At 59.4% G+C, this 11856-nt stretch overlaps 3 protein-coding genes across 5 annotated transcripts; 1 reads left to right on the forward strand and 2 right to left on the reverse strand.

The window, feature by feature from the left end:
• The first annotated feature begins 2 nt into the window (after positions 1–2).
• ENTPD7 (ectonucleoside triphosphate diphosphohydrolase 7) lies at positions 3–5223 on the forward strand. Its single transcript, XM_051617649.1, has 12 exons — positions 3–89; positions 194–367; positions 457–662; positions 764–914; positions 1300–1403; positions 1478–1534; positions 1948–2096; positions 2178–2344; positions 3101–3425; positions 3538–3623; positions 3713–3874; positions 4040–5223. The coding sequence occupies exons 1-12, from the start codon at positions 82–84 to the stop codon at positions 4266–4268; spliced, it is 1818 nt and encodes a 605-aa protein (XP_051473609.1). The 5' UTR covers positions 3–81; the 3' UTR covers positions 4269–5223.
• Positions 5224–5881: 658 nt separating this feature from the next.
• LOC127383923 (V-type proton ATPase subunit e 2) lies at positions 5882–7519 on the reverse strand. Its single transcript, XM_051617652.1, has 4 exons — positions 7398–7519; positions 7265–7312; positions 6901–7044; positions 5882–6654 (listed from the first exon to the last, which is right to left on the reverse strand). The coding sequence occupies exons 1-3, from the start codon at positions 7499–7501 to the stop codon at positions 6951–6953; spliced, it is 246 nt and encodes an 81-aa protein (XP_051473612.1). The 5' UTR covers positions 7502–7519; the 3' UTR covers positions 5882–6654; positions 6901–6950.
• LOC127383921 (cytochrome c oxidase assembly protein COX15 homolog) lies at positions 7277–11856 on the reverse strand. Of its 3 annotated transcripts, none has more exons than XR_007889334.1 (8): positions 11607–11856; positions 11130–11252; positions 10705–10891; positions 10338–10505; positions 9754–9835; positions 9289–9443; positions 8053–8464; positions 7277–7312 (listed from the first exon to the last, which is right to left on the reverse strand). XR_007889334.1 is itself a non-coding variant. In XM_051617650.1 (8 exons), exons 1-8 carry the CDS (start codon positions 11828–11830, stop codon positions 7921–7923), a joined length of 1185 nt encoding a protein of 394 aa, XP_051473610.1. In that variant the 5' UTR covers positions 11831–11856; the 3' UTR covers positions 7758–7920. The 3 variants fall into 3 exon arrangements, 2 of the variants coding, with proteins under 2 accessions (XP_051473610.1, XP_051473611.1); XM_051617650.1 differs by lacking the exon at positions 7277–7312 and adding an exon at positions 7758–8052 and having other exon boundaries at positions 8351–8464; XM_051617651.1 differs by lacking the exons at positions 7277–7312; positions 11607–11856 and adding exons at positions 7758–8052; positions 11381–11509 and having other exon boundaries at positions 8351–8464.

Below are 11856 nucleotides of genomic sequence, written 5' to 3' on the forward strand. Positions count from 1 at the left end.
GGCGGCTGGTGACGTGGCGGCCGGTGCCGGCGGCGCGTGCCGGCGGCGGGGCGATGCAGAGGCGAGCGGCGGCGCGAGCGCATGGCCAGGTGAGCGGGGCCGGGGCCGGGGCCGGGGCGGGGGTCGGGGTTGGGGTCGCGGTCGCGCCGGGGGTCGCCCCGGGCCGGGGCTGAGCGGTGGCCTCTGCCCGCAGGATCGGCGTTTCCTGCCCGTCGTGGCGCAGCGCGGGACCCTGCCCGTGCCCGGGACCGTGGCAGCGCTCGGCCGCGTTGGGGCTGGTCCTGGTCGTGGGGCTGCTGCTGCTGCTGGCGACCGCCGCGCCCCGCCGCTGGGCCTCCTCGCCCCGAACCGCCCGGCGCGACGACAGGTGAGCGGGGATGGGGCCGCGGCTGCCGGGGGAGCGGGGCTGGCCCGTGCCCGTCGGTGCTGAGCCCCCCCGCCCTCCCCCGGCCCCAGGTACCTGGCGCGAGCGGAGGAGCTGATGGCCACCGACACCGAGGACCCGGCTCTCAGTTATGGGGTGGTGGTCGACTGCGGGAGTAGCGGGTCCCGCGTCTTCGTCTATTTCTGGCCCCCGCACAACGGGAACCCCCACGACCTGCTGGACATCAAGCAGATGAGGGACCGCAGCAGCCGCCCTGTAGTCAAGAAAATTAAGCCAGGTCGGTGCTGCCTCGCTCTGCTCCCGGCCCCGCCGCCCGGGACGGGGACAGCGCCTGCCCGCAGCGGGGCCGGCTGGATCACTGCTCCCGTCCCCGGACAGGCATCTCGGTGGCGGCTGCAGCCCCGGAGCAAGCGACGCCTTACCTGCGCCCTCTGCTCCAGTTCGCGGCAGCCCACGTCCCCGCTCGGAAGCACAAGGAAACTCCGCTCTATGTCCTGTGCACGGCGGGCATGCGGCTGCTGCCCGAGAGGTGAGGTCGTGGGGGAAACGAGGGACGTGCTGGGGTCCCGCAGCCACAAGAGGCAGGAAGATGGTTACCTAGTCCAAAGCCTGAATTAGGAATCCAGGGGGGAATTTGGGAAAGGAAAGGGCATGCAGCTGGGAGGGAGTGTGGAGGGCTGTGGAAGGAGGGTAAGAGCGCACTGGGAGGAGGCTGAGAGGAGACACATTTTAGTGAAGTCTCAAATGAATAGATCTGGTTTCTTGTCTCCAAAGTGCCATGGGTGCAGCAGCAGCACTCATGGGGCTGCATGTGGGGTGTGTTGCAGTGGAACTCCCACTGTCTCTTATGTTCCCCCAAGAAGCACCATTGGTGGATTTCCTGTAGCATCTGTCCTTCTACTGCACCCTTGCAGGCAGCAAGCTGCAATCCTGGAGGACTTAGCGAGAAACGTGCCTCTGGAGTTTGATTTCCTCTTCTCCAAATCACATGCAGAAGTGATCTCAGGGAAACAGGAAGGTAGGAGCCACTGCAAAGCACTGCTTGATTGCCTTTAGTAAATTGCTGTAAATTACCTTTTCTGTTTTGTGCAGGTGTCTATGCATGGATTGGTATCAACTTTGTCCTGGGCCGGTTTGATCATGAGGAGGGTGAGTCTGGCTGATTGTAGAGCAGCTGGGAGGGTTTGAGCAGAGTCCTGCTGGAGCTCACCCCAGCACTGGGGCTAAGAGCAAGCTCTGGCCAGACAGTGCCTGACCCCAGCTATATGTGTGAAACTCCTTAGGACCTTAGGGGGCCTCCTTAGGGGGCACCTCCCCTGGTTACAGGAACAAGTCCCTGTGTGTTCCTGTAGTGGCTTCCAGTGGTGGATGCTTTGGGGGAACCTACAGATCTGGGGGGATGGCCAGCCCCAAGTTCCATGGCCCACTGCCCTGCAAGTGATCCTGGGGGGCTGCCTGCAGGGGTGGAGGAGCCCCATGAGGCTGCTGAGGGGGTAGTGATAGAAGGGAGGACATGCTGCCCTGGGCTCTGCCCCTGGCTGACACACTGCTGTGGGTTGCAGAGGACGACGCAATGATCACCGTAGCAGTGGGAGACCAAGGAGAGTCCCTGGTTCGGAAACGAACAGTTGGGATCTTGGACATGGGGGGGGCCTCTCTGCAGATCGCCTATGAAGTGCCTGACTCTGGAGCCTCCTCCTCCCCACAGCAGGTGCGTATCTAGCCAGCTGGCCCCAAGAGCAACCCCTGCCTTCCCTGGGCTGCTGCTGATCACAGACCTCTGCGTCCCCAGGAGGAGGCTGCTAAGAGCTTGCTGGCAGAGTTCAACCTGGGCTGCGACGTGCAGCACACTGGCCACATGTACCGTGTCTACGTCAACACCTTCCTGGGCTTTGGGGGCAATTTTGCCCGCCAGCGCTATGAGGACCTTGTGCTGAACCAGACCTATGTGCACAACCGGTATTGCTGCCTCACCTAGTGGTGCCCTGTCTGGGGCATTGCAAAAATGGGGTGCTGGTTCCTTCACGCTGCCCTCTCCCCATTGGATTTGCCCCAAGAGCCACCTCTGGTGATAACAGCTCCCACAGCCACGCTGGCATCAGCCTTGTGGCAGCAGCAGGGGCCCTGGCTGGCTCACATTGCACAGGTGCTGCTTTCTCCAAGCCCTGCAGGCGTTATCAGTGCCATAGCTCCCTGCCTTCCTCCTCCACCCATCAGGGCAGGCTGCGGGGAGGCCCCTCCAGTGGCTTTTGGCTTTTCTTGCTCTGACTTCCCCTGCTTCTCCACCACGAATTTGCTCCAGCACATCTTTCCATTGCATCCCCACCTTGAGCTCTCTGTCTCCTGTTTCTCCTTCCCTTCCCAGAATGCTACGTGAAGATGTTGCCAGAGGCGAAGAGGCTTGGTGCCCAGGTACTCCTGTGCCGGGAGCAAACTCTGCCTCCAGATCCCCAGGGGCTGTGCAGGGGTGTGGATCCCCATGAATTTGGGGTGGTGGCCCTGCCTTGTTGCACCCTGCAGGTGCTCGGGGCATGTGGCCGCAGGTCAGCCTGACAGACCTGGCTTTGGCAGGAGGTGGCAGGGCAGGTGCCAGCACCAGGGGGTACAAAGTGACACGGCCTGGTCTGCTGCAGGGGGTACATGGATGTGGCGCAGCTTTGGGGGTGGTAGAAGATGCCCTGTGCAATTGCCTTTCCTTCCTGGCTTGTTTTCCAGCCTGCACAGCCAGCAGATGGGGCTGAGCCCTGAGATGCCCTTCCTGGACCCCTGTCTGCCCGTGGGGTTGGAGGACTCGGTGGCCAGGGGCAGCCAGACACTCTACATGCGGGGGAGAGGGGACTGGCCAGCCTGTGTGGAGCGGCTGCAGCCCCTCCTGGCTGGGTCAAACAGCAGCCAGGCTTCCCTGCTGGGGACCTACAAAGCCCCCATTGACTTTGACAACAGCGAGTTTTATGGCTTCTCTGAATTCTTCTACTGCACTGAGGATGTGCTGCGCCTGGGCGGCCAGTACAGTGCCCCCACCTTCACCTCTGCTGCCCAGGTGGGTGCTGCCCCAGCCTGGGGACTGGGGATCCACCGTGCCTGGGACTGGGAGGGAGCAAGGGAGCAGGGACCATTCCTTTGCTCTGATCCCCAGCTTCTCTGTTCCCCAGGAGTACTGCAGCCAGCGATGGGAGGTGCTGACCCAGCGCTTCCGTGGTGGCCTCTACTCAGCTCATGCAGACCAGCACCGGCTGAAGTAAGTAGCTTTGCTGGGAAGGTTCTATGGCCAGACTTCATGTGGGGGTTTTTGCATCTGGCTGATGCTCCTGCACACTGTGCCTGCAGGTACCAGTGCTTCAAATCGGCCTGGATGTACCAAGTCCTTCACCAGGGCTTCCAGTTCCCCCTGGACTACCCCAGCCTGCGCACAGTCCAGCTGGTGTACGACCGGGAAGTGCAGTGGACACTGGGAGCCATCCTGTACAAGACACGGTTTCTGCCACTCAGGTACCATTGGCTTGCTGATGGCATTGCCTGAGGAAGGGTGGTCGGGGGGGAACAGAATTTACTGCACTGGGTGAGAGCTTTGCACCTCGGCAAAGGAGAGCAGTGGTGCAGGACTCTAGTGGTACCCCATGGCATCTCATGGCCAGTCCTGGCTCCTCTCCACAGGGATCTCCGGCAGGAGAGCATCCGGCAAGCACACACCTCCTGGCTGCGCCTCTCTTTTGTCTACAACCACTATCTCTTCTTTGCCTGCATCCTGGTGGTAGTGCTGGCAATAGTCCTCTACCTCCTGCGGCTGCGCCGCATCCACCGCCGGCAGCTGCGCTTGGCCCAGCTCACCACGCTCTGGCTGGACAAGGTGGTGGTGGTGCCAGGCCAGGGAAATGGGCCATAACCCTGGTGTTACCATCCAGTTGCACCAGCAGAACCAGGACTGGCTGACAGCCTGGGCTCTGAGGGCTTGGACTCTCTTGAACAGCATCTCAACTGCACTCCATCTCCACGTCAGAACCAGCAGAACCTGTGGGCTGAGACAGCCACAGCCACTAGAGCTTTCCTCTCCACCTTTGCATTCCTTGGCCTCTGGCCTTCCCCCTGCTGTGTTCTGTAGAGCAAAGTCCTCTGCTGCCAGCGGGCTCAAGGCTGCAGCTCAGCAGTTCCTGAAGATAAGCAGAACACTATCACCGAGGCAGCCAACCTGTGGCCTGAAGCACTGGGCCACCTCATGACTCAGCCGCAGGTTTGCAGAGCAAGCTGGTAAGGTGCTGTAGCTTGTCCCTAGGGGTGGCCTTTCTGTAGTCCCTTATGAATCCACGTGCTAGAGAGCAGCAATCACCAGCAAAGTTACTGCAAGAACCAGGTGAACCACGAGCACCACTGAGCTGCTCCGCCCAGCCCAGCCCCTCTTGGAGTGTTAAGAGGTGTCCTGCTCTTTGCCTCATCTTCCCCTCCCAGGATAGTCCCCCTAGAGTCCTAGCCAATGCCCCAGGCTGAGCACAGAGGGCTCAGGGGCTGGTTCCTCAGGCACCACTCAAGTGGACTGCTTCCTTTCATACATTCCCTCCTGGGCATGTCTGCCCTGTGGTGTCCCACACATTAACTGGGCACTAGTACCAGGACCAGTGGTTCTCTCTGCCATGAGCGCAGGCTGGGCCGGCCCATGGGGAAACCACCTTGATCCAGCCCAGGTCACTGCTGCAGGGCAAGCCTGGGCTGTGGCTGTGTGCACAGGCACCAGCCTTCCTCCCCTGGGGCTGGAGCCCCTGATGACTCCATGAAGTTCATAACTTTTTACTTGAACTCAGCTGTTCCCATTCCTGCAGCAATAAACAAACCCCTTGACCCACCAAGCACTAGTTTTGTTTTCTAGCAAACACCTCCCCAGCAGTGATGGCTTCAGGCTGGCAGCTTGACAGGGGCCACTACACATCTGCACAGTGTTACTTTGTGTTGCCACGATGGAGCAATGGAGTTGCTTCTTGCCAGCAGGACAGCTGAGCTCATCTCCTGAGCTGGTAGCAGCAAGGGAAGCTCTGATTAAAACTGAAATGTTGGAATCCTTGGAGACAGCACTTTTTGCTGCTCCTCTTCTCTCCTAAGATGAAAACCCCCCGGAAGATGTTGCTCCCTACTTTTTACCTTATTCTCTACCCAGTTTTATGGAGCTTCTTGGGAGAGAGGCCACCAAGCTTCTCCAGCTGCAGCCCAGCCATGGGGACGGCCCCAGCATGGCTGCCTGCCATCAGGGAGGCTGGGCAGGCACCCAGTTCTCCCTCTAGCATGTGCTGTTGCCTACCTGTGACCTTGATCCCACAGGATGAGTGCACAGGTGGCATAAAGGATAAAACTTTCCATGCATCAGTGTGCTGCCAACCTCCTGCTCAACAGCTGAGGATCCCAGCCTTGTTTTATGGTGCAAGAGCAGGGTTAGTGGAGAAGGGAACAAGTCTGAATAAAGTCAAGACTGTTTCCTCAGCCTCAAAGCAGCAAATGACTCTGCCTCCAGCATCACTTACTAGAAAAAGGATTTATTTCCACAACACAAATTTAAACACAGATAAATAAATAAATACACAAATTATCTGATAAATAAGGGGAAACCTAAAAAACAACACCCTACTCAGTTCTCAGAACCCGGACAGAGGCTGGGGTGGCGGTGGTACCTAGACACTACTGCAGCACCCTCACTGTACCACATGAAGCCCCTGCCCTGTACCTCAGCACCTCCCTCATCATACCCATGGGGGTCAGGGTCAGCCCTCCCTTCTCACAGCCACAATCTGTCTTAGCAAGGACCACCGTCATCACAGGGGAACTGACCATACACTGAGGATGCAGTGGGCTCCTATCTTCACACAAAGAGGGGCAGAGGGGTAGCTGGTGACTGAAATGACCAGGAATATGGCAACTAGTTGGGGCAGCTTGGGCTAGGGGCAGGGGTTTCAATTAGGGAGCACACTGAGGGAGCATGGCAAGCACTGCAGGGAACAGGATCCGCTGGCAATACACATAGATCTCTCTCAGGATGTTGCTCAGTGTCAGTGACTGCAGCACATGACCAGCTGAGGGGATCCCTCCCCAGCAGCCTGGCTGCTCCCAGGGCTGGGATGACCAGGCCCTTGCCCTGGGCAGGGGTGCTGCCTGCCATGCTCAGGGGCTCAGTCATCATTGGTCCTGTCTGCAGTGCTCAGGGTGCGCTGGGGCAGCGGGTCCAGCCTCCATCCCAGCACCTCTGGGAACTGCCTGGTACAGGAGGATAGAGGCTGGAACAGCAGCGGGAGCTGAGGGAGAAAGGAGAAAAATTAGCACCAAACTGCACCCACGATGGAGCCCCCACAAACCTTGAGAACAATGGGCCCAGGGGGAAGCACTCAAGTTTGCTCAGTCCCAGCAGAGAGCCAGCAGCCCCACAGCAAGACAAGCTCATCACAGTCACAATACACAGAAGCCAAAGCATCTCCCTCCCCAGCCAGACACAGGCAGCCAAGCATGGACATCTCTGCCACCCCAGCCTTCTGCCCACTCACAGTGACGATTTCGGGGGGTCTCTATTCAGGTGCCAGCTCCCAGGGACTGCTCACTCCCAGAGGAAGCGCACGTACCAGACGGTCTCGTTCTTCAGCTGCGGCCCGAACAGGGGGTTGGCCTGGGCCAGGATGGCGATGAGCCAGCTGCAAGGAGACCCGAACTGACGTCAGCCCCGACAGAGCGGGAGCAGGGCCCAGGATCCCGGGACGCTGCTGCCCCGGGAGGTGCGGTGCCCGCGAGCGAGGCAGGCAGGCCGCAGCCCGGAGGCTGCCCCGTTCATCCACGGCAGCATCCACGGGGCCCGGCGAGCCGAACAGAGGATGGGGGAGGTGTGTGGGGGTCACCAGGGTCCGCGGTACTCACAAGAGGTAGCAGCACACGGCGGTGGTGACCAGCATCGTGATGATCACCCTGCGGAGACACTCGGCATTAGGGCGGTGAGGCCCGGCGCCGGACCTCCCGCCCCCGGCAGCCCCGCGGTTCGGCCCCCACTCACCCGCGGTTCGGCCCCTTGGGCACGAACAAGGGGGCTGCGATGCCCACAAGGCCCCAGAAGATGGAGAAGAGGACGAGCGGCAGCGCGAAGCTGTGCGCAGTCATGGCCGCCCCGCACCTCCGCACCCGCACCCGCCCCGCGTGCCGCCCCGCCCCGCCCACTGCCGCGCCGGGCGGCCAATCCGCGGCCGGAGCGCCGCGCGCTGCCGCCACCGCCGCCTCCCATTGGTGGAGACGCGAGCCCGGGCGCCCGCCCGCCCGCCGCCAGGGGGCGCAGCGGGACCCCCGCCCGCCGCCCCGCCCCGCCCCGCCCCCCTCCTCACCTCGCCCCGCAAGGAGGCACCGAGCCAGACACAGCAGCCGCGCCGCAAAAACGCCTTTATGTTACACAGTCCGAACTCCCTGCGAGCAGCCCGGCAGCCCCCGTGCACATGGGGTGAGGGGCTCTCTGAGCCTGTGGGTCTGGTAGTGCAGGTCCCCCGGGAGGGCAGGACCCCCAGGAGGTCTCTCCCACCGCGGGTGGGTTACTTGGGGACACGGCGGAGCTCGTTCATCAGCCACAGCGCCATGCTGAGCAGCGCCAGGGAGCCCGACTGGTGCGTGGCAGCCAGCGGCGTGGGGACGTAGAGGAGCAGGGTGCTGATACCCAGGCTCACCTGCCAAGAAGGGAGAAGGGGTTAAGAGCAGCTGCGGGTGCCCCTCTGAGACACATTGCCAGCACTGAGTATGATGTGGAAAGGCCCACAGCCACAGCCGGATTTTTCCACCCTCAAATTCTGACTGTTGGTGCAGAACAGTGAGGCTCCAAGTCCAGGTAGCTCCATCACAAAGCTCCAGGCTCTTGGGGCTAGCACACGCCCAAGCTACGGATGGCTCTGTCTTGTCAATATGCTACAAAGGGCTAGAGGGAGAAGAAAAACATAGGAGAAGAAAAAAAAACAACAAAGACAGTACCTGCATGTAAGCCACAGCCAGTAAGGAAGTCACTGCCATCCTGGTCCTGCGAGGGAGCGGGACCTTCCGGGAGAAGAGGTACAGTGCAGTGACAGCTGTCACTGAGGCAATGCCCTGCAGAGGGGAAAGGAAACAACCACCCTTGGAGGAAAGTCCCAAGAAAATGGGTGCAATGGCCTTCGGCTGCACCTTCTGCGCAGCAAAAGAAATTCTGTGAGTGATATTTAACTGTAGAAATGTGTCAATGGCCAAATCCCAGAGCTCCCTGAAATTTAAGTTACAGAGTTCCTTTTTTTTCCAAATCAATGCTTTTCCTCATTTCTTCAACTCATTAGGGATTACTTCTGCCCTCTCCCCCTCTGTCACCTTGACAACTCAAGGTGGAAGGTGTTATCTGCAGAACTGGTCTCATTTTCACCACTCAGCCATAGCTCCCTTTGCTGTGCAGGTGACTCCTCAGTCACTTTATCTTTCTTTTTAGTCTCAGCAATGGCTCAGTCCCCAGCAGTGCTGGCAGTGGTTTTTAGTATCTAGATTGCTCTAAATAGCTGTTTTCACAGGGTGCTACTGGTGTAAAGCCAGTTCAGCAATGTCAAAGGAAGCACTCGATATGGGGATTTCCAACTTTTCTTTCACACAACATCTCAGTGGAGAGGGCTGCCCTGGTCTTCAGCTCACGTTATGGAAAGGGAGGCACGAGGAAACAAAGCCTGTAACTTGCGTAGGAGGAAGGCGTCCTTAAGGAAGGAGACTGCACTGAAAATAATTAAGCATCTTAAACTTCCTCTTTCTGCAGAAACAAACTGGTAACACGCTCTCAGGACCTTCAGACACCCTGGACATCCCTCAAACTGACAGACGTGCAGCCCAAGGAGGACAGCTGGGCTGCAGGAGGCAACCGAGGAGCAGCAGAGACACAGCAGGAAGACCGCACTTACCAAGATCCTGTGATTGAACTGTACAGTTGTAGGATTCTCAAAGATATTTCTCAGCATGGGGGAGAAGGCAAGAAGATCATCTGGGATCCAGCGCTCCCCCATTTTGGGGAAGGAATTGTACACAAGGCCAGCATCCAGCCCTGCCACAAAAGCACCTGCAATTCCAGAGCAGAGGATCAGACTACCAGAGCAGGCAGGGCTGGCGTTCCAGGCTGCACAGCTCTGACTCAAGAACTCAGCTTGATCCTGAGTTTCTTTCAGAAACGTACACAGAGATCACACAGCAACAGTCAGGCTGGAAGGTACATCTCCACCTGCTCAGGAAAGACCAGTGAAGGAGGTTCCTGACAGCAATTAAGTTTTCCCACAAAACATGACAGGTTGCTCATAGCCCCCGCTAGACCAGAATTAAAACAAGGCAGAGGAACGAGCCACAGGTGGGACAGCAGCAGGAAACACTCTTACCTGAAAGAGCGGTAAGAAAAATGAGAGCTGTAGTGCCATGAGCAAACTGTCTCAGGCGGAGCAGCTGATGGGTCTCAGGTAACTGTGAAACAATGTAAAAAGAGAAAATAATAAAGGTAAAGCACTTCCAGTGCTGTTTGCAGCAGGTAAGAAAAGCCTTCATTGCAGATATGGGCCAAGGGGCTGGCCTGTGTTTTACCAGAGGAATCTAGAGACCAACATGGAGCACAGAGACAGTTCAGTGGTTCCTCAGAAACACTAATTATTAGGTGCAACCCTGGGTGGAAGCTGAAGTGCCACTGGACAGTTACTGGCACAAACCATTTAGCCTGGCCAGGAACACCCCTGACTGAGCCTGCATGAACTCTGAGAAGAATCATTCTGAGCGGAACAGCATGAGTCAAAGGAAGTTTCCCATCACCAAGAAGTTTACGGAAAGGGTATTTTGTAACACAGGAATAGAACAGAGTCAGAAAGGAGACTAAACAGAAGCACCATCACCCTCCACACCCTTTCCTCACCCTTCACATCACCCCCCCAAGACTCTGATCTGACACGACCCTGTGCTTGTGACAGCTCCACACCTGGTGTCGCGGGAGCAGCAGAGACAGCCCTGTCCACAGGCTAGCAGAGTAGAGAAGGAGGGCGGAGCCGAGGTGTGCTGCCAGGCGGTACTGACTGACCCGAGGAATGTCGAAAGAGTCTGGCTTCTCTTCCAGCCCACTCTTCACCATGTACCATCCCAGCAGTCCCTAACAAAACAGGAGAGGGGTTACAGCCAGACAGGGAAGCAGTGGCTGCTAAGACCAGACAAGCATTAGGGGCAAAGCACCTTGTTCCCTGCACCTTCAACCACCCCCATGAGCTGTCACAAATCTCCCTCTCTGAACCACACTCGGACACCCCTAGGGGATGCTGCTGCTCAGCCCCGCGGCTGCAGAGCTGGCTCACCTGGAAGCAGACCAGCCCGCAGAGCGTGAGGACGCAGCCCTTCATGGGGCGGCTGAGCCAGCCCCTTCTCCAGAAGTAGGCGGCGGGCAGGATGTAGGCCAGGCCCACCGCGCGGCCCCACATGCGGTGCGAATACTCCATGTACCAAATGAACTTGAACTCTGTCAGCGTCATGTCGTGATTGAGGCTGTAAGAGACAGTAAAACACAGAACCACGGCGTGTGACGGGGCAGTCCTAGTTCCCAGGACAAGGACCACCTTCCTCAGAGAAAGGAATAGACAGTGAAGGAGCCACCACGAGACACACTTCACGTGCACCCCCAGCAGTATCAGAAAGCATTTCCCTTTCTACAAGGGCACCCTGAGCGGCACAATTGTGAGAGAGACCTTCCCAGCCCACCCTCCTTCCACTTTTGCACACTCACATTTTAAACTCTGGGAACTGCTGGTACTTCTGGAACTCAGCTTCCCACTCTTGCTGCGTCCTCGGGGGTTTCATTTCTTTTACCAGGTGCCAGTCAACCATAGACAAACCCGATTCCGTCAGCCTGGAGCAGACAAGAGACATCAGGAGGCACAACTCGCTCCCTGACAGCTCCTGCCTGCACCAGACAACCCTTCAAGTCACAGTTAGAAACCTGACGGGGACCGGGGAGCCTGTGAGTGATCCACAGACCTGAATTACTCAAAATGGATGACAGGCAGTCACTGGCAGCTGGCACCGAGGCACCGCGGAGCGCGTCTCTCTGGTACTCCCAGCCCCACGTCCCCCTGCGGCCTGAGGGGGGTCTCGGTGCAGGGGGGGCTCGGGCAGCCGGGGCGGGCCCCGGGGGGGGGCCGGGGCGGCCGCTGCCCCGCACGGCCTCCGCTCTGAGCCGCTCCCGGGGCGGCAGGGCGCTCACCTGGTGACGCCGCCCAGCACCACGGCCCCGGCCACGGCGCCGCTGCAGACCAGGAGCCACCGCCCCACGGCGGGCGGGGCGGCGGGCGGGAGCGCGTGCTGCAGGAGCCGCCCCGGGGGGCGCCAGGCGGGGCCGGGGCCCGGCGCGAGGCGCAGACCCGCTCCCGGCCCCGCTCCCGGTCCCCGCCGCAGGAGCCCGGCACCGCCACGCGCCGCACGCAGCATCGCGGATGACCCCGGGAAGCGGCGCG

Source organism: Apus apus, chromosome 4 (genome assembly GCF_020740795.1).
Source record: "Apus apus isolate bApuApu2 chromosome 4, bApuApu2.pri.cur, whole genome shotgun sequence".
Lineage (NCBI taxonomy): Eukaryota > Metazoa > Chordata > Aves > Apodiformes > Apodidae > Apus > Apus apus.